The following is a 22,696-nucleotide window of genomic DNA, read 5'->3' as shown; positions in this document are numbered from 1 at the left end:
TGCTGTCTAACAGAAACTTTCAGTCTCTTCCTCCAAATCCTGTGTGGAAGCCTTGCTTCTCTGACTAACACTGACCTAAAGGTAATTTTCAAGTGAATGAATACTTAGCTTTCAAACATAATTGACTTCCTGTGGAAGTACGAAAGTAAAATAATGAATTGTTGGGTACTGCATATTTTATTTGTCCTTGAAAGGCAAATACCTTGTAAGTGTGACATTAAACATTATGATATTATGACTGTGGGTCTGATCTGATGCCTGCTGAAGTAAAAGGAAAATTGTAGTGCATATTGGAGCAGGCTGTTTGAAGTCAGAGAAAATGTTTTACATGTTTGCCTGTTATAAATTATTGTACTCACTCACAGTATTTCTTTTCAACCCCCTAGGTGGCCTGATGGGTGGGGACCTCACTACCGGTGCAGGCACCAGTGCAGGTAAAGAGAAAATAGTTTTTATTTACTTTTTTAAACTGAACAAAGGACTTCCTCTGAAGGCTAATTCCTGATATAGCTCCATATTGGAGATGGGATATTGGAAAGTGATCAGTGTTGGTTTATTTCCCCCAGATGAGGGCTGGGGAGTTGATATTTGTTGGTGGATTTTTGTTTGTTTGTTTGTTTGTTTGTTTGTTTTTGAGTATGAAGAGACTTGTTTTCAGCAGTGTTTAAAATCTTGCACTTCAACAAATTGCCAGGGTACAATTCCCCTTTTTCCTTCACAAGAGCCTTTCCATAAAAACCTGAGTCCATTGCATTGCTCTGGTCAGGCGAAACTGCTGAGGCCAGCATCTGGAACCCTGACTCTTTTTAAGTCACAGGGAGTTTTGCATTGACTTCAGTCGACTTGAGTAAAAATTTTGCTATTATGTTTCTCATTAAACTTTCATCTATTAAGCACATACCTTATTTCAAGCTCACACATAAAATCATTTCTAGTAATCAAAATCTGTTAACATTTACTTAAATAATCAGCAACTAAATCAAGCTTAGTTTATGCTTTACTTAAGTGCTCTGGGACATGACAGGGAGAGGATTTTCCAAAAACCCGTGCAGAAGAAAAGATTTTCCCCTTTAATTCTGCCCCTGTGCTACTAATGAGAACTGTACTTGTTCAGGTCGGTGTTACCAAAGCAATGTTGTCAGAGTAGTCCCCTTTGCTCAGTAAACTCAGTGGTTTGTTAGCAATGTCAGCAATGTTGCATTATTACAAATACAGATTACAAAAGACAATGGCAGGATTACTGTTTCAGTTTTAGAAGTAAACACATATGTTCAAGGAAAATAAGCTGAGTGGTAAAAACATGAAGGATATCCCATGTTACTGGGTTAACTGCTCTCAGAACTGTACGAAAAATAGTTGGAAGATACATTTTGTGCATTGTAAACTGAGGCTGATATATCTGGCCATTATGAACCTCTATTATAAAAGGATTTATAAAGAAATTCTGGATACGGTGATTTTTATTTTTTTTTCCTGGCTCTTCTCAGCCTGCTTTAGACCACCCCCCTTTAATCTTCACACATAGATGAGTCACAGATGTTTGTGTGATGCATTTGTAGTAAAATTGAAACCGCACAGCATTGTAGGAAAAAGCTGCTTTAAACACGTGCTGATACTCTGAGAGTTAATTTTGTATTAATTTAGGAGTAGGGTAAGGAGAACGGCAGAACTCAGATATTAGTCCCCTTTATCATAAAAAAAAAAAATAAAATAAAAAAATAAAAAAATAATAATTAAAAAAATAATAATTAAAAAAAAGTAGAAAATTTTAGTTTTGTTAATTATCTTTTGTTATTCTGTGAAACAGCTAAAGAAAGATTCATTCTGGAAATGTTCGCACTTCATCTCGTTTTTTAATCTTATGTATAGTAGAAACTTCAAGAACGACAGCGGAGGAACTCGGATAGGAAATTGATTGCCCTATTAAGGGGCTCCCTCTACTGGCTTCTTAAGAAATATCATTTTCTCGTTCCTGGTTTCCCTATATCTTTAAAATGAAGCTGGAAACCAATTAACAAAGGCTATTTCTTCTTCTGAAAGGGTCACATACTAAAATAATAGCTCATCAACATATGCATTTGGTTTAATAATTCTTGTGATTAATAAAATCTCTATATCAATATGCTAATTTAAAATGTATATCCTTTTTAAATACATTTTTTCTTGGAAATATATTAAAAGCATATATAAGCATAGTAAGAGGGACAGCTTGATTATTTACTGATTAATTAAGAATTTGTATCTCCTGCATGCAATGCTATGCATTAAGCTCTGAAGCAATCTAACTTCGGAGTAGGCAATTGATTTGAGGGGCATGTATATGGGGGGCATTGCTAGGAATGCACCATAAATATTTAATAATATGAATAGTCTTTCTTCTTATCTGGCAATAAGAGCTTTAAGCACCATTAAAGAAGTGTTTTCTAGATCTCTTAAATGCAGAGCAGTAGGAAGAATTTGATACAGGGCTGAAGGAAGATGAAAGGTCACTATAAGGTTAAATCCTCTGTCTCAGTTGCATTATTCTACAATGGCACTATTTTGGACAGGCCTCTTTCTTAAGGGTGCAGAAGAATAAACATCAAAAGTTCTCTTTGTTCATCATTCTTCATAAGAAACAGAGACCTCTGTGTTTTTTTTCTAATTGGCATCTTAGAAGCTGGTAGCATGATCATGTGGTTTAATCTGTTAGGGTTCATATTTCTGGCCAAATTAGAACATTATAAATTTGCATTTTTCTGCAGCGTCCAAAAATAGCATATATTCAAAATAACATACTCCAAGAAGAGGAGTCTAAAAAGTTTCATTTCGGTCACTACAAAATGAAACTACTTTTGATTCCTAACACCAGGCCTCAGTTTCTGCACCACTTTAACAAATCACATTATCACAAATTACATTATAACTGCAATATCCCAAATGGAAAAAGATTAGTTAAGCCTGTGTTTTGAAAACTATGTTATTTTGATGGTTTGGATTATTTTAAGTAATAACCCTGAAATAATCCACAATTTACCTTGGGAGTCAACCGAAGACATAAATAGAATATAAGAAAGCTGACTGCTTCTTTATTATCCTGCACAACTAAATACCAGCAGTGGTATGTTTAACTTAAACCAAGGTTATCACAGGTTTGTTAAAGTAAATTTCTTCTAAGCCAAACACTGATTGAATAGTTTCTATCATGTGATTGTAGCAACTGCCAAAAATTTTGAAGTGAACTTCACATTTAGTATATTTGCTAAATTACAGCAAAGTCTTTGGCACTATTTTCTCCAATGAGAGACTTTTGACTGAAAGAGGGAACAAGCTCTGTTTGGACTCAAATGGGTTTGCTGGGTCGCAGTCTCATTCTGGTGTCAAATCCACCAGCTTACACTATAACATGAAGACAAGTGGCATGTTACCTGTTCCCATAATAGTTCCCATATGAAGTTCTTTTTAATTTTTAGGGAACAAATTTAGTTGTTAAAACTGTCTAAGTCAACAATAACTTTACCAGAAATTAATAACAACGATTAAGTAGTACTTTTAGTTCTGTAAGTTATCTGAATTAATGTTTTATGTAATGGCTCAATAATTATGTTGAATGACTGATAAAGGATTACAACTTCAAAAGTATTCAATAGTTTTAAAACAAACTACTACAGTATTGGAGGAAGTATTTCTTTGCATCTGCACTTTAAACTTGATTTTTAAACTCAGCTGTATTTTCAGATTGAGTTATATATATTTTTTTTTTTCCATATGGTTTTCAGATTAATGGGCTTTGTATTTTATAATTTACTTTTCTCTTGCCTAGAATAAGTCCTCTTAAGTCAATAGAATTTCTTTAGATTTTAAACCACTATAAATAATAAAATCAAAATAAAATTTTAATAGCAAGTTTTAAATCAGGGATGGGTATTATAATATTCACAAAAAGATTGTACTATTTTTAATTTCTATTTTTTTCCATAATTTGTTTCACTGTTCATTTTCTGTACTGCCTCCACCTTGACATTAGTATTAAAGTAAAGGAGCAAGTTATTCAAAAGTACTTGGGAGTCTAAAAATGCTGTCATTGTGTCAAGTACTTGTTCTCTGTAAATGAGGCAGCCTTAAACTGCCTTTAAGCTTGTTCTTTTAAATCATTAGACTCTGAAAAGGTCAGTAGTGCATTTTGAAAAATTCATCCCAGGTCTCTTCAATAACTGAATCTCATATTTACCTGTAAACCAGCAGCCAGTTATATTCTTCTGGAAATGAAGCACAGGCTAACAGTTATATTATCATCTTCTGAGAAATGAGGACCTGGATCTACCTGCCAATATCACAGTTGTTTGTGATTTTCTGCTAACTTTTCTTATCTTGATCATGTGCAGACTCTGGGTGAATATATTAATGTATTCTGCTAATATTTCACGAAACACAGGGATGTATGTAATAGTTATTTTTCTCTTTCTTTTTTCCTTTTTTTTTTTTTTTTTTTTAATTTCTAAGCCCTTGGGGTAGAGGCAATCTGGGTGGTACCATCTCAGAAAAAATAATAATAATAATAAAATAAAATAAAATAAAAAGAAATAATTATCTGCCCAAATAAGCCTACTAGCAGTACCGATAAATTATAGATTTAAAAAAAAAAAGAAAGAAGGACACAAAGGTAAACAAGGATTTCAAAGGCACCTAGTTCTATTAATATCTTTTGAAGTCTTAAATATAAATAAAGCAAACTAGTGCTAAACAATGAAAATTTGAAATGTTACATAAATATTTGCCGCTGTGCCCTGAAATCATGCTTGACATAGGCAAGAGAAGGTAATTAGTAGGCTACAAGTGTGGAATATGTTAAACAAACAAGTGAGCTTAGAACAACAATTCCCAAAACACAGTTTATGGGCATGCTGCTGGGACTGGGTTTGCCAAGGAGAGCATTATAGTCATTGTCCTTCCCTTACAGCTCAGTCAGTGCACTTGCCCACAGACCTCTCATTTAAAGATTGGGCAAGATGCGGTGCAAAAGTATAGTAAACAACAGTTCTTGTCCAAGGAAGTGTACAGTCCAAAAGAAAGAACACGCAGTCATTCATAACAGAGTTCATGATGCAACAGTGCCAAATCCAAACAATAAGAAATCATAAATTGGCAGGTTGGCTTAAAGCTGTGGAGGGGGATGACAAATGAAAAATACAACAGCTCTCTTTTTCTTTCGCCTTTTTCCACTCTTTGTATGCCAGTAAGTATTGGTTTTCCAAGCTTTCCTCCGTATAAGAAGGATACATGCTGGTTTTTTAGTCCTGCATTAATCCAGGATTTGGTGTTTACAGCAGGTATCTATAAGTAGGAGATCTGTGATGAAGCAGTAACACGGGAATGTGTTTTCTAATGCATACTATGAAGGAAACGGTCTATATAATTGCACACCCATGCAAGCAGTCAATACAGACCTTTCCAAAATTAAGCTATTTTCCTGCCCCAAGCAACTGATCTGCTTTGTACAGCTTCTTCAGACTCTTTTCACATAGGTAAAAATCTCATCAGTGAAACTCTGAATATAAATTTGAAATTATGGATACTGCTGTCCATGTAAAAGTCAAACAAAACCTTGCAGTGTGTGTCAGATGCAAATGTCGGGTGTATGTATTTTCAGCTAGCTCTTAGCAATGAAGAGGTCCGCGTAGGTTCATTTGGAGTAGACCTCAGTGAAAATCTGTGAAAATTTGGCCTGCGTTATCTTTCCGTCAATTGTGTGTTGACTTGGTAATTTATTTAGTTATTCTGTCTCATCATCTCCACTATCAACAGTGTCTCAATATTTGTATTTATAAAAAGACAGCTTGAAAGGATTGAAAGGGAGAAAGCCCTAAGTTCACGTGTAATGAACAATTAAGTGAGTCATACAAACTGTGGTTCTTTGTGAGCAGGATTTCAAAGACAGGCATGATTGACTTCTCCTTTTCCTTTATGACAAGCAGTTACAAATATTCCTCTAGAATGGCTTGGATTCTTAGGATAAAATCCTTTTCCTAGTGAGGTCTGTGGGAATTTCGTGCTTTACTTTTGTGAGACGGGGAATTCACAATTACTGGTTTTCCACGTGCATTCTTGCTCATTAGGACATCACACTGTCTGCTGTTGCACAGTGCCATCCATATTCTTGTTCCAATCCATAAAACACAAAAAGGCATCACAAATCAGCAAACATCTGGATTTCATGCTTGTCCTGAGTCCTGACAGGGATAGTTGATGCCTCCTGGACCTGGAATGCAGCAATGGCATTGCTCCGAGAAGGAAAGCAAGAAATGCTTTTAACCTCCTGAAGCTGGGACTGCAGCCACATGTAGAAGCTCCTGGCAGTATTAAGTTAATGTGACCCTTGCCCTTTAACTTTTAACATGATTCCCCAATTAAGAGATTCGAGACATAGATTCCAGTTGTTTTCCAAATCTCTTGCAAGTTGATTTTTCCCTTAATAACAGTTGGAAGAGTCTCCCGGAAATAAACACCGGAGGAGACAGGGATGTTAGTTACTGATCTTTTCTTTGTATCTACTTAAATTTTAAAACAAATTTAAGTACTATTATCTCTGTGCAAAACACTTTCCTTTTGTATATCAGTTGTAATAACATGGGGAAGTTTATAAAAAATAGGCTGTATAATTTGTGTTTAAAATAGATAGTTTTGAAGTTTTCCTGGTGTTAAATTTTAAACCATGTATTCATCATCTTTCAATAATTGTGCATTGAACAAAAGCAGACAACTTTACATGCAGCTATATGCCTAAGGAAAAAAAAAAAAAAAAAAAATCTTAACGGATAGTTCTAAAATTTCTTTAGGGAAACAAGAAAGTATATTTTCAAAGTATATATTCATTTTATAATTGGAATCACTTCTTATCCTGAAATATTTTTTGTTGAAAACCATTTTCTGCAAAGCGGGAATTTATTTCAAATGCCCAAAAAATCAAAGGACACATCATCAGCAAATAATTTTTTCAAAAGTAGATGATTTGTCAACAGCTCTCACTCAGGCAGTCAGGAGAAGAGATAAGTCCCCTTCCCAGGCTCATATATTTTTCCTACATGTCTTCAGAAAATACTGTATTTTCCACCAGTGTAGTTTTTCCTCTCACACAAGTCTGCTTTTCCTTTCTTCTGACACCAGAACATCTCATATATAGAAAAAAATAAATAAATAAATAAAATAAAATAAAATAAAGCTTCTTTTTGCTTCTTTCATTTGTTTTGGTTTTGTTTGTTGTTCTTTTGGGATGAGTTTGGTGGTATTTTTGTTTTGTTTTGTTTTTAGACAGGACTAGAATGGAGTAGGTTTTCAGCTAGCATACAATGTAAAGGAAGATTCCACCACAAGCACATTACACAGTATTTAATAGTATTTCTGGAATAATAATTAAGTTATAATCCTAGTGGCCAGCTAAATCCTGAAAATATACTTTGGAGAGGCGGTTATTGCAGACAAGTGAGATCCATTCGTAGTTTATGCATACTACACATTAAGAGATCAAGTCCATGATACTTACTGCAAGATTTTCAGAAAATGTGGTTATACAAGCTACATTTCTGATAAACATTTTTGCAAACCATCCTTGATTTTTTGTGTTGACCTAATCTCAGAGAGCGTAGTGCAGAAGATTGCTACATTCCTAGTGGAGGGAATGGGCTAAGCGTTGCAGAAGTGAGCAGTCAGTGACAAGGGAGCACTGTGCAAGGCAGGGGAAGATTGAATCGGGCACATAAGGGGAACAGCTACAGCACCAGTAGCAGGGTTAGAATAACTTTTTCACCATGGCAATACACTTTCAAGTGTCAGTCTGATCCCAGAAATCTTGTTTGTACCTTAAAAATGTTATGCAGTGCCCTCATTTTTGTACTACAGAAGTTTAGTCTTTACAAAGCACAACACTGAAGAACACTGTAATTTTCTTAAGTGATTTTTCTTGGAATTTGCAACTTAGTTACTGTGCTGATTAGGTGAAGATTCAAGATAAACAAGATAACTTGAAATATACGGTTTTAGAGATAAACATAGATACAACCGTGTTAGAACAAAACAGAGTTGTAGAAGTGGAAATAAGTGAACCAATACAATCAGAAGTAAAGATATAGGAAACAGAGCATTTTTGCACTGAAGCTAATTGAATCTGAGATTCATTAAATGAGATCCTTAAAGAATTATGAAAGCAAATAGTAAGATGATATCATCAGACAATTTAAGAACATAAGCATGGATTGCCCATTGCTTTCCTTCTGTGTTGAGGAATAAGGGAGGAATAAGGATAATTGTGTCAGCTTGAGGAAGGCAGAGCACGCCTCCCCCTTCTGTCAGTGTACACAGAGCTTGAGACAGACCCTTGCTGCCTGTGTGATGTATACACTCCTTTTCTGAAGGTTGCAAGCAGGGAGTCCAGAGGTGTGCTGAAACGTCTGCCTGCAGCTTGGGAAACCTCATTTGGAAATGTTTTGAAGGGCTGCTTGAAGTTCCTTTTGTGGGTAGAAAGAGGGTAATTCTGTAGACAGCCAGGTGCCATTTTTACGTGTATTTTATTAAGGTGTGAACTCCTAACAGACTAAGGTAGGAGAATATTTCGTACAAGAACTACTTTACAAACATTTAAATATGGATCTTATTATAGCAACAAAACATGACCACAGAATTGGTGATCAGGTTGGTTTGTGATGCACTTAGTTACGCAGTTGACTCAGCAGTAAAATATTTGCATGAAATGTAATGGTCAGATTTCTGTTCTCATCCTGCATGTAAATAAACCCATGCATTTCTCCGCTTGGCTGAAAAAGCATCTCATACTGCTAGCCTCCTAGATTCATGGCATTTCCTTAGATTTCCAGAAATGAGTTTTGCAGTGTTTTCTGTGTCATCAGATGGTCAAAGGGCCAGTTCTTTACTTCCAGCTTCTGCCTGAGAAGCATCCTGTCTGTCCTGAAGGAAACCTGCAGCAGTATAGGATACACGTGTCCTTTTTCAGCGGTAGTTGTGTGCACCTGCAAACACTCCACGCAGAATAGATTGCGAGGATGTTCCAAATTTCAGATGGCACTTTTCCCAGGGTCAGAACTAATTCTGACTACTTCATCCATGTAAACAGTTCATTAAGATCCTCTGCATGAAGATATGAAGAGGTCTTCAGCTCCTTAATGATGAGGAGCACGCTGCCAGAACACTGGAGGGGCAGGGGGAAGCTGAGCTGGGGAGCTGGGGCGGGGGCTTCCTGGGGGAGGCAGGGCAGCTCCATCCCTGGGCATCAGGCACTTGGCCCCTGGGTGGGGGTCAGGATCAGGCCCAGGGAGCAAGAGGACTGGTTAGAGGGCTGTTAATGATGGTAGATGTGAGATGTAGCCATAAGGCCCATACTGTGTGTGTAGGTTCAGAGCCTGAGTGCTGCAACCTGCCCAGGGACACAGAAAAAGTGTGTTCTTGTAGATATCTCTGCTGTTATACTTACCTTATTACTAAACAGTTGGTTTCTAAAGCTGAAACAAGAGAAAACAGTTGTTGAGATAGTTTTCTACTGCTCTTCCAAATGTCTGTACACTCACTGCACTTTTTTACTATTTCAGTCGAAAAAGCAGCTGATATTTCATAAGATGCCTGAGAACTCTTTCACACACAGTCCGTAGATTTTATATACCACATCTGTCTCAGTTGGCTCCCAGCAATTCAACACAGAAGGTCCATTAGAGTAATGCTGTGGGAATAGGCAGCTACTTTAACATAAAGATTTTTTTTTTTTTTTTTTTTTTTTTTTCTGGGTGAGTGTATCTGCAGATTGGTTTTCTTCTACCGCTTGCAGCTGTTAAAGGTCTTGTACTGTGACATGACTAGCCTGCAAGATGTAAGAACCTCCAATTATCTCCTTTAAAAATTGTGTGTAGGTAAACACCAGTACAGCTTCCTGGCATGAGTGCATTATTTTTGGTATCTATTTTGTTTGCATCGTAAACAATAGCCTGTTCCAATGGTGTGTAAGCATTAAAAAAATTATACATAAAAGATGTAAAAAGAGAAAAGGAGCACATTCTTTGTCTTTTAATTACTATTAGGAACAATTATCATTCTTCTAGGTAGTGGGAAGCAGAATCAAGTGAAGAGAGCAAAACTGGATGTAAAATTAATAGAATGCTTATTACTGCGTTGATTCTTCTTTGTTTCTTCTTAATTTATTTCTTCCTTCCTTCCTTCATTTATTTATTTATTTTTCTTTTTTCTTCTTTATCCATTTTGAAGTCCAGAGTAAATTATAGCATAATTAGCTCTCATATTTAAATACATTTATTCTAAATTTAACAATCCTTTTGAGAGGCTTGGTGGTCTATCATAATGTCATGTATGTGATGTGCATTTAACATAACCCAGTAAGAACCAGGAATCCTGCATGAAATAGAATGTACATATCCTTAGTGGAAGAATTATGATAATTTCCACACGTAAGAGCATATGCTTGTTGAGAAGTTGAAATTACCATTAATATTTATTAAGACTAGTTCAAGAATTTGAAAGCTCTTCTCATATTAAAATTAATGGGAAGTAGACATCCCAGGTGCCTAAAGATCTTGTAAATTCTCAACCCATATGGTGAGTCAGACGCTTTAGAGAAATGAAAGAAAGATCAAAGGAAGGACATATACATTGTGTGTCTTGCTCTTAGTTCTTCTAGGACTACTATAGTGTTTTTGTTCATTCATCATATTGTTATATATTTGAAATTACAAATTAAAAAAAAAAAAAAAATCAAGTTGGAACATGCCAGGATCAAATCTTCAAGAAATCAGAATGTAAAAATAGTCAATTTTTTCAAGACTTTGAGAATCCTAACATCACTGCTCCAAAATGTTGAGAGATATGGAAATAAATAATTGACTCCTGATTGGTTTTACCTTAACATGTGGGAAGCTTTCTATCTTAAATGTTCCCTAGAGGAGCATTGTCACAGAAATGACACAACTATGAAGGAAGAGAGTTAAACTTTGCTCCCTGTCCTGTCCTAAATGGACCTGTGCCTTGCCTATACCCTTAAATTCAAGATAGCAGTGCATGAATTTGCAACATAGTTCAAATCATAGGTAGATTAATTAATATAACAATATATTTTCTTTGTATTGACTCACTACTGGTGCATAAAAATACCTTTTCTGGACGTTTTTAAAAAGTGACGTTGTAGGGATTAATTATGCAGTGTCTACATGGACAAAATTCCCACTGAAGTCAATGGCACTTGTGCCTAATTGCAGAATGTGGGAACATACCCAAGAAGAGCATTCTATGCTCAGAAGGCATTTGTCTTTATATTCTGCCATTAGTCCCAGTACAAAGTCTGGCACTGCATTTCATGATATGTGCTGCTCCACTACTTCTGTCTAGAAACAAGCTCTTTTCTGTGTAAAATATTTTTACTCTTTCAAATCAGTATAACAAACAACAAGTGGAAAAATAATTTTCTCTGAAAACTTCTTGAATTGAAAAAGCTATAAATTTACAAATTGTGACATATGCCCTTTAAAACTTGTACATCTACTGTTTTTATTTTCATTATGCATTACAAGTGATATCTGTAATGTTTAAAAATGTTCTATTCCAGCAAAAATATGGCTTTTAACCAAATAAAAATGTAAAGCCAACTTGCTCAGAAATCCATCTGTTTTTCATTTTCATATAATCTATAATCAGGAAATCCATTCATACATGACATATAATTTTTGTGCTTTCAAGTGGATAGTGGAATGTGATGTTCTGCATACAGTCACATCTAAATTGATAATTGTCCAGGCAGAGTGTAATTTTAAAGTATAGGATGAAGGAAGGTTTAATTTGTATATTAGAAGTCTTATACATTTTTTTTTGCCTCTGCATGTAAATGAGACCATTCTCTTTGGTGGATTTATCTGAAGGTGGGACAGCTGCCTCAGAGCAGGCCACAGCTTTCTGAGTAAAGAGGATACGGTTTAAAGAGCTGGTTTAAATGCAGACTCTTCTTAGCAGTAAACCGCATGCATGCATTCATCACTGATTTTCAAATGATGGGTTTCTATATCATTGGTTTAAGGTCCACAGTCTTGAATTCCTGAATCCACATGATACCAAAAGAATAACAATTTGGTGGCTGGAAAGAGGGATGGTTATTATATGGCTCCAAAATGCTAGCTGGCATAATATGCCATGAACAGCAGAAATCTACTGGTAAAGAGAAGATTGCAGCAGTGCTTAAAAATAATTTGATGTTCTAAAAATATAAATGTAAGAATGTTATCACTGTTCAAAATATTTTACATTAGTAGGTAAATAACATAAAGGCCTGGCTAAAGTTTCTAAAGACTGAAGTTTGATAACGGTGCATTCTTTCTCTTAATTTTAATAGAAAATTATATAAAGTCAGTCTTCTGTGGAAAATGAGAGTTTTTTCTTGTAAGGATTTATTTTCCCCAGAAGACACAACCTATATAAGAGAATATATAAGACACACAATGTGCTGTTTATCATTAACATCTCAGGTTGTATATTGCAGAATAAAAGATACATATATAAAATAGTTCAGCTTCATTTTCACTCTCTGAACCAATGCTTGTCATACAACAGATTTCACAAGGTAGCTTTACTTCCTGTTGTTAAAATATCTCCTGTACGAAACCAGCACCAGAGCAACCCTGCATTCGCTTCAGTTTCTTCTGTCGATCACTTCCTCACATAACTGTTTTGCAGTATTCGGTTTGTGTTTTATCAAGTTCTAAAAGGTGTTGTAGTTTCTAGAAAAAAATAAAAAAATAATAAAAAATATTACTGTACATTCCAAACGCCCCTTCTAATTTCACTATCTCTAACAATGCGTAGCATTAATTAAAGCACAGTATGTATCAAATCCATGCTGAGAACAATTGTTTATTAAAAATAAAAAAAAAAAAGAAAAAAACAAAGCCTACTAACACAAAATGGAAAACACTTGCCAGCGTTCTGCTGGTTTGAGCTGATAAGAGTAAAATACACGTTTTAAGTAAACTCATTTAATTTCACTATCTGTAAGCTGTTATCAAGGAAATAACAAGATTAACTGTAAAGAATATTTTTATTTTAAAATCTCTGAAGTGATCTGTGTTCTTCTAAGTTTTGATCATAATTCCATTTTGCTAAGGCTTGGGAGAATGTTTTAAGAAAAATCAAGAGAATAAACAAGCCTGGCAAGACCAGTGGCTAAAGGTACCTAACCAATAAGATTGGATATTAGGAAGGTTAAGGTTGGATATAATTAAGGTTGGATATAATTAAGGTTGGATACTAGGAAGAACTTCTTTACTGAAAGAGTTGTTAGGCATTGGAATGGGCTGCCCAGGGAAGTGGCTGAGTCACCATCCCTGGAAGTCTTTAAAAGACGTTTAGATGTAGAGCTTAGGGATATGGTTTAGTGGAGGACTTGTTAGTGTTAGGTCAGAGGTTGGACTTGGTGATCTTGGAGGTCTCTTCCAACCTAGACGATTCTGTGATTCTGTGAATAAGGAAGTCAAGTACTTTGTGATACTTTTCCTGTTGTCCCAAACCTAATGGTTGCAGCTCAGGATCTTCCAGAGCCTGAAGTGGTTTTGTGGTTAATAGCCTTTTCAAGATTTTTCTTCCATGGGTTTTCTGATCTGGTAAATACAATTAGCTGATGTGCTCACAGATTCAAATTATGTTTTAATGTTAGTCGCTCTTGGACACACTTAATTAACATAACCAGAAAACAGATCCACTTGCATTTACTGTCACTTTTATAACCACATCACAGATTTATCAAATTTAGTTCTGTAATCTATTTATGTCCACGAGGGCTCTAAACCCCATTTCACATGTGAAAAGAGTGAAGTACTGAGTGCTTCCCTGACTTCGGTACTGCAAAAGAAATTGTGTTGGTGCAAGGCACCTAACTCCACTCTCCCTAACACTTCTTCCCAAACTGTTCCTAGGTGGTGTGTCACAGCTTGCTAGCTGTGAATTAAAGGTGAGCCCAAACAGGCAGTCTTTCCTAACATTTGTTCTATTGGTATTCATTTCTGAAAGTTTCCCCCTGCTGTATTAGTTCTAGTGTTATAACTGGGCAGTTTCTGTATTCCTCTTGACCATGTAGAGACAGAATTTTAGTACTACACTACAAAATCGTCTCTTTCCCCAGACCTTGTGGGTGGGAGATGAGACTACATGGATGGAAAAGGAAGGTCACATTTTTAGTGCGGTGGTAGGTCAGTAGCGGTACAGATACACACTTGCCAGTACTACTTAGTGAGAGAAATAAAACCTTCTCTGAAACAGCAAAAAAAAAAAAAAAAAAGAAAAAAAAAAAAAAAAAAAGCTTTTGCCTGTCAGAGCTCCTGGGGTTTGCAGAGAGCAGCAAAGAGATGAAGATGAAAGATACGGAGGCATTCTCCAAATAAGGCTATGCTCTTGCTCTCATTGACTTTAGTGTTGACAGAATCAGGTCCAAAAACTGTGGTGAGAGAGTGCAAAAAACATTTAAGAATCTTCCTAGTCTTCCCCCTGCCTTTTCTGGAAATTATAGCCTTGCTATACTCATCCTTTGTTTAAAAACAAAACAAAATCATAAACTGGAAAGGGCTGAGTCAGGCACGGCAGAACCGTCCGTAGTTGTCAAGAAAACACAACATAGCTTTGAATTTTTTTTAAGCCAACTTTTCCAGACTCTCTTGTAAGGAACAAATACGATCTTGTCTGTTCTAAGTGCGTGGTATATGGTGCTAGGTACTATACAATGGTAAACAGAGTCATGTAATCGCATTGACCTCAGCACATCACCAAGATGTCAGCTGCCGTGAGAGAAAGTGTGTGTAAGAACAGTTGTTCCAAACATGGCATGTGTTGTACTTTATAACGTCTTTTTTATAAAGACACATTGCACAACACTAGCATTTACCTCGACTTTTTGTATTTGAAAGTTTTAATGTTCGATCTTAAGAAATACCTTTGAGCTTATAATTCTTCTCTCATTTTTTCTTCTTCTTTTTTTTTCTTTTCTTTCTTAACAGGAAATGGGTATGGCAACCCCCGCAACTCACCAGGTCTGCTGGTCTCACCTGGCAACTTGAACAAGAATATGCAAGCAAAATCTCCTCCTCCAATGAATTTGGGAATGAACAACCGTAAACCAGATCTCCGAGTGCTTATTCCACCTGGCAGCAAGAATACAATGCCATCAGTGGTAATGCATTTTCCAAGCTTTTTTTTTTTTTTTTTTTTATTTAAATCTCCTCCAGATAAGGCATTTAAGAATTTCAAGGCCTGCTAAGTCAACCAAAATCAGTAGAATAACATTCCACATTCTTGATTGTTTTGTCTTTCTATCTAGCTAGCCTTAAGGCTTGACATTGAGCTGAGGATGTAGGCAGATCCTTTTGACTGCATTTATGGAGCCATTTTTACTTCCTCCCTTTTTTCTATGCACTTGCAAAGTAGGAACTGTGTACTGCAGAGTCTGAACTTCTTCGCTCTCCTTCCTAGTAGCTTGGAGAGCCTTCCCTGGATTTATTATAATCCTGAATTTAACCCTACGTACTCCTAACCCATTATATTTTTCTTAAATATTTAGCCATGCAGACTCTCAGCAGATGACAGATTAACTACAAATAAATGAATTTGAACTCTATCACTCTGAGCAACAACAGCCGAATTTTAGAATGACGAGAGGTAGTAAGTAGATAAAGCAGGATATAGCAGAGCATCAAACTGCTCTACCTCCTGCCAGGATTAAAAAGATGTAAGCAGACTATTATGGTAGAAGTTTGAATCATGAAGGTGTTACGTGAGTATCTTGCAGTTCCCTTCCAAAAGTGGGTTAGTGGTTGCAAGTAAATCTTTCATGAGTGTTTTAACACTCAAAGTGAGCTTGATTAAAAAATGATCTTGATGGTAAATTTAAGTGATGCTATAAACACATTTTTCTGTTATGTAACAGACACTATTAAAACAACTTCCAAGCTGGCTGCTTTAGCCTGATGCATTATAAATTAACTTTGAACTTCAAACGAAACTCCCCATAAATGTGATGCTGGCTTCTGAGAGGATAAGTAACAAATAGTCTCCTACAAGGCAAAGCTCAAAGTCGACCAGGGCAGTGACAAGCTGTCTACATCGAACAATTTATTACAAGGTCCTTAAAAATGATACTTTCCAAGGGAATCTGTGAATGGTCAGGTCTCCTGAAACTGGGTATAGCTACACAGTCTGCAGCTGCTGGGGGCTGTGGAAGAATTAATGAACTCTTAGAGAAAGACTTGTTCTGCAAGCTGGATAGATTGTCCTCGCAGTTGAGAGAAACATCTCAGTAGAAGGACAAAGAAGAGATCTGTGTTATTTTTCCAAACTATGCTCAGAAAGTATTTAATTTGCTGCCCCTCTCAGATAAAGCTATTCACTAGGCTATAAAATCTGCACCCTGGTAAATATCTACATTCACTGATTTTTAATGCTCCTTTCCTATGCACTCAGTCTGAGGATGTTGATCTGCTCCTGGTAAGTGGTAGTGATGTTCATCCTAATAATGAAAGCATAAAATAAAATTAAAAAAAAAAAAAAATGTTATTTTGTATGTTGTGTAGATGACATGGTTGAAGCCAAATGGAAAACTTTACTATAGCTATATTGTGAACTAAAAAGGTCATCATAATTTTTGAAATCTAGCAATGTGGAAGACAAGGTGCAGTTATTGCCCGTACTCAAATTACTCGTGCCAAAATAAAGCTTTCCTGGTGCTGATGTTTTGCTAGTGTGCAACCTGGTGCCACTGAGGATGGCACGGCCTTATTACATCTTTTTGGTGGCTCTCTGGACATTTTGCCCTGAGGCTTCCAGGGTTAGAGCTCTCTGGTGCAGGTTTTGCAGCAAAACGTGCAATGCCCTAGAGTTACAGAGGAACACGTTAGCTGCTGTGCCGCCCAGCGCTCTAGAAGTTTGCTTTATTTCTGCAAAAACCGAAGTGTTCAGAGCACCATCTGCTGGCGAGGGGTCACCACTCAGCAGCCCCAGGGGAGCACAGCAGCCAGGAGGGCCGGGTTTGGGGTTCCTCCCTCTGCCTCCAGTCTCTCCTTTGCATCTGAACAAAAGGGAAGACAATGGGGATGGAGCCTACATATTTCATCAGTTTCTCACACAATCTGTTCCTCTACCCACAACAAAATCAATCTTCCCTGTTTCTAGGGCAGTTACCTAGGAGATACTGATGTAAGGGGTTACTATGGTGACTGCTGGTCTCTCGGAGGCTTGCAAATGACAGGGTTGGCAGAGTTCATAAAAGCCACATGTTAAACGATTAATTCCCAGAAATGTGTACCGGCTTGTGTTTCTTATGCATAAAGCACACCCAGAAAGGTAATGTGCTCGGATGGCTTAAACCCGGTCAATAATATGTTTATTTTACTTACTTTAAAAGAATCAGAGGATAAATAACTCCCAGTCTGCTCAGTCATTGGCTACTCCAGTGGTTTCCGTAGCAACTCCTACTCTACCAGGGCAAGGGATGGGAGGATACCCATCAGCCATCTCAACAACATATGGTACTGGTGAGTATCAGAGCGCCGTGCGAGGGCTGGGGGAGGGAGCGAGATACTGACAAGTGTCGGCCACACTGGTAATGAATTAGCTTCTGTTCCTTGGGAGAAGCTGAAGGATTCGTAGCTGATGTGCTTTTACACCTCATTTGCTTACTCTCTATCTGTCACTGACTCGAGAGATGTCTATTTAAAAGCTAACTATGTTGTTCGAATGGAAAACTGCTAAAAAAATACACAAATTAAACTTCACAAAAAAATGCTCAAAAGAAACTTCTCAATCCTCTTCATACAACAGGTAATTTCCTGTGGTTGTGTGCACCTTCCTAAAGTCACGAAGGTAGTGCTAGTGAGCAGTTTCACTGGTTTCAAAACAGAGCTCAGCATCTTTGTGGGCTGTCATGTAATTACCTGGGAGACTAGAAATGAAGCCTCAAAAGAGCCTCAACTTCCCGTTGCACATTGCTACCATATAGATCATGTTGGTCTGCAGATCCTGTCCTTCTAGAGAAGACGTGCACTGTTCAGACACGGGCTACCCACCAGGGTCTGCGACGAAGACTGTAACCAGTGTTACACTATTTTTCAACTTTTTGACTTTGTGAGAATTCATGCATAGTCATGTTGGTTACAAAGGCTAAGAATTCTTTGGATCTTCCAAACCCAGAAAAAGAGCCAGTAAATTACAGACTAATTATTAGTGCATTATTTGCTCCCAAATTAATGAGTTGAGGGAAGAGTCTACTTTTTCTGCTGCAACTGGATGTAGTTGGTGTAATTAAGATAAAAAGGCTTATAAAGTGTCATGTGAAAATTATGATGCAAGTTATTGTTTAATTGCTTCCTCCTTAATTCTCTTTTAATCATTTTCTGTTCTATTTTCAAATCTAGAATATTCTCTGAGTAGTGCAGATATATCATCTCTCTCTGGATTTAATACAGCCAGTGCTCTTCACCTTGGTTCTGTGACTGGCTGGCAACAGCAACACCTACATAACATGCCGCCGTCTGCCCTCAGTCAATTGGGGTAAGCAGTGTTTTCTTTAAACTACTATATTGTTCTACAGTGTCTTCAGTATCCCCAGGAATCCCAAATATGCAATAAATCAAGACAACAGATCAGCACATACTTACTATCTGTAAGAGCTCCATTTCCCCACACTGGTACAACATATTTCATGAAAAGGTTGCCAGGTATCTAAAATGGAATATTCTATGTCTATGACATTTTCTCAGTAGTGTACTGAAGAATTCTGGTTATGTTTTACTCTTTATTTTTTACCTCACCACTAAAGACAAAATTAAACACTTGCATCATGCTGTTGTATTTTGCCATTATGCTTTTTATTTCCAGTTACTATAGCACAAACATTTACAATAAACTTGAAAATTTTCCAAATATTTTTAATCAAGTTAGGGTTACAAAATGATTTGACCTGAGATTAAGCCTCAGCCGTATATAAGGATCCCTCACATACTCCCTTCTACTCAGTTCTGACATTCAAATTTCATTTATTTGGAAATGTTTTCTGAAAGCAAATAACATAACTAGGGCTAAGAATCCGTAAACTCATAGAACTCATGGTGATTTGCCTACATTGAGGATAGGTGTTCGTGCCCTCTAGTGGCAAACTTCGAGACATTTCTTCCAAGACTGGTGAAGCACACTGCTAAACTGTTTCAGTATTTTTAAAAGTCTAAAACTTCACACAGTGAATTCACCTAATGCATTATTGAAAAATAAACCTAATTGCGTATTCAACTGAATGTGAATAGTAAGACTTTCAAAAATCCTCATATCTGCAGTTTCTGTTGAGTAAGGTTGTAGGCATTCACCAGTATGCCTACATGCTTATACTAAGGTATGGAGAGGCATGTTTCAATTTATCAAGTTTTCGTTGTAAAAATACAAACTGAAGTAATTAAAGTATATTTATGAGGACGAACTTAATTCTCAAGCATTTGAAAAGCAAAATTCTTCTTTCCAGAAAGAGGCATTGGACAAGTAACTTTTGCAAGACAGTTGCCATAATCTGAAAGTATTTAATACTATAAATGTGGCTTAAATTTCAAAATTCCCGTTCTAGTTTATCTGACCACATTTTATAACTTACTGTAATTTCTTTACCATGTACAAATGGGTTGAATTTTTAAAGAACAGCTATACAAGTGCCTTAGAAGAAGCATAGACTTTTTGGAACACCACATATATAAGCATATGTGGATACGTGCTACATAAAAACATAAAATTGAAATAGTTGGTGTGTTAGAAAAAGTAGTCTTAATACCTTTCTGCTATGCTTCTTCTATTTTCTTTTTGAGGTTGCAGTGTTTCTGGGGCAACATTTAGGTTAACTGTACAACTAAAGACATAACGTCTCAAATAAATTGAAAGCTCACATGTTAGGTATCAATGTATAACTTTACAATAAGCTGATTGTTTTCAGTGGTGTACCAAAGAATGTAATAAGGATATTTGGTTAACCAAAAAAAGTATAAATTAAATCCTAAACTAACTACATGCCTTTTCAGATATGTCACACATCATCATCTGTTTCTAATTCATATCACAGAATGCTGAAGTGTAATGGCTGTGGCTGGTGGAATACATTCTGAGTCGCTACTTTTATTATTATTCTTTCAGTGATTTGTAAATGAATTCAGCTATGAAAGCTGCTTCACTGACAGTTCTGATGAAGCCTTCCATGTGTGCAGAAAATCACATGCATTTCTTTATTTTATTTTAGTCACTGATTTGTACATGCAAAAGGACCTATTCTCTAACTTTTGGATTATTTAAAAAACTTGAAATTGTACAGATCATATTCAGTCCATGTCAGCCTAAGCTAGAATTAGCAGAAAAAATAAGAACAAAGACACAAAAGTGTAGTAACCCCCAGGCATTTGAGAAAATGTGTGTAGAAAGGTTTGACCGCCCATATCCTGAGGAAATTTTTCACATGTTGGAAAGATTTGAAAACAGTGAGATGTTTATTGGTAAAATTTGGCTGTAAAGACCTGCAAAAGAACAGTTACTGGAAGAGACACTCCAGCAGGTTTTGTTTTACACCTGAGCATGAAGAAAAAAAATCAGCTCTGCTTCTGCAAGGCATGGAAGATGTGGTTAGCAATAGAATAGGGGATGGTCAGGTACATTGGCTGGCTCCATATATGTCCCCAGCAGTTTCAGCAGCACTCTCACAACCATCTTCCAGATAACTGGAGAAGATCTCTACAACCCAGGTCTAACTTCTCACGCTGACCCTGCAATTAGCAACCATACTGGTACCAGTGAGCCTCAGGGAAAGAGTCTGAGGAGATGGGAATATTTCACTTCCCGTTCCTATGCTGAGCCTGGTGAACAGGACAGAAATGTAGAGTAGCATCTCTTTTGACATGACTATGGTATTAAAACACGTCAGACTTTTTAACATTCTAATTAAAAAAAAAAAAAAAAAAAAAAAAAAAAAAAAAAAAGCACTTTTGCAGCTTTTTAATTGGGTCTATGTCTGGAAAAAAATACACATTAATTCTATTAAAAATCAAAATATATTCCTCCCAAAACTTAAGAGTTTTGTCTGAATATTGCTGCAACGTCTCTCATGTTACAGAGAGAAGGTTACTCCATTCCTAATTTTGAAATGCATAATCTAAATTCTTTAGGCACCAGTCCATTAGATAGAAAATGTTCTCATTCTGTATTTCTCAGTTTAAGAGAGAATCTTTTCTTCCTCAAGTACCATCCACAGTTGAAATTTTGTCTTTCCTAAAATACAAGTGCAGGCATAGAAATGCAGTCAAAGTATTTCATTTTGAGAATCTTCAATATAAATAATTTTTTACATAAGAGAAGTTTCTCCAAAGTTCAGCCAAGCTGAATGAAAGATTTATTCAAATAAATTTATGCTGTTGATTTGTTCTGTATTTCTTATCCAGCAAGCTTATTATCAGAGCTAATTTTGATTAGCTCATCACCAGAGATAGATATGATTAAATATTTTCCTTTGAACTCTTTTTACTGAAAAAATTCTCATTTTTTCATGCAGTGACATCATGTTTTGTGAATTTGTGTATCACTTCTGCCAACTTGCTTGTTTTGAATGAAAGTCTTAAATATTTCAGATAGAGAATTTTTCTTATGCCACCATTGTAAATAAGATACTCTAGTGATTCAGTTTCATAATATTCTGTGTTTAGAAACTTCCTTTAACAGTGCGAACCATAAAGTGTGAGCGCTGATCAACAGAAATTGTTATTCTGCTCCTACATTGAACAAAAAGAAATGAAAAAAAATAATACAAAAACAAACAAACAAATACAAACCCTTTGCTTCTACCTGAAAGACAAACAGAGGGGAGGAGGGAAGGTTGTGTTACAAACAGGTCAAAAATATCCAGTGTTCTAGTTACAGAGATAACTAAATTTTACAGTGAATTTTCTATTTCCTAATGAATATATAAATTCATATATTTCATATGTGTATATATGAAGCAGAAACGTACACAGATTTAGAGAAACAAGTTTCGGCATAAAAGGAAGGAAATGGGACGTGCTTTCTCCCTTTAACAGAACTTTTTCTTCCCTTGCAAAAGCCCACTTGATGCATGCCCACTTCTTCACTGGTCAGCTAGCCAGACCTGCACTGCTGTCTGTGCAAGCTGGACTCCCATACCAGCTGGAGACTCAGACAGACAGAGACCCACACAGAACTGATCCCACTTCTTCCCACCCCTCACACAGCAGAGCAGTCGCTGTATAATGTTGAACCTGGATAGAACCAGCACTTCTCCCATGTGACTGCTAAATCAACGTCACATTTGCACTCACACTGATCTGAGCAGGAACTGCTCTGTAAAATTTAAACTTTACAGGGACACTGAGGAAGAGTAAGGTTACATGTTTTCTTACAATAAATATAAGGAAACAGATGATTACATCAACAGTAACATATTGTGTGGCACTTAGAGAGTGCTTATAGTTGTACACAATCCTTTAAAGTCATTTGCTTCATTTGCTCTATGGATTTTCCATATTCAAAACCTGTTTGTTTTTCAATGAACTTAGTGTAGGTTTCACATGATGAAAATAGCACAAGCCTGGACCAAAATTACATATTTATATGAAGCTGTTTCTACATTCACACACATGCATACACACAT

The 22,696-nt window shown here is 36.3% G+C and overlaps 1 protein-coding gene across 18 annotated transcripts in view; it reads left to right on the top strand.

The window, feature by feature from the left end:
- The window catches only part of MEF2C (myocyte enhancer factor 2C), a 143,463-nt gene that overhangs the window by 108,482 nt on the left and 12,285 nt on the right, over positions 1-22,696 (top strand). For 13 of the 18 annotated variants that reach the window (XM_035310348.1, XM_035310346.1, XM_035310351.1 and 10 more), the window contains 5 exons: positions 387-434; positions 15,021-15,193; positions 16,480-16,503; positions 17,420-17,549; positions 18,429-18,564. In XM_035310348.1, coding sequence (XP_035166239.1) covers positions 387-434; positions 15,021-15,193; positions 16,480-16,503; positions 17,420-17,549; positions 18,429-18,564 — 511 coding nt within the window. The remainder of the gene's footprint in view (positions 1-386; positions 435-15,020; positions 15,194-16,479; positions 16,504-17,419; positions 17,550-18,428; positions 18,565-22,696) is intronic. The other 5 variants (XM_035310363.1, XM_035310359.1, XM_035310362.1 and 2 more) reach the window with 1 other exon arrangement.

The sequence above is a fragment of the Oxyura jamaicensis genome, chromosome Z, assembly GCF_011077185.1.
Source record: "Oxyura jamaicensis isolate SHBP4307 breed ruddy duck chromosome Z, BPBGC_Ojam_1.0, whole genome shotgun sequence".
NCBI classification, from domain to species: domain Eukaryota; kingdom Metazoa; phylum Chordata; class Aves; order Anseriformes; family Anatidae; genus Oxyura; species Oxyura jamaicensis.
Note: the sequence above shows the minus strand (reverse complement) of the source record. Positions and strands in the feature narration are given on the sequence as shown.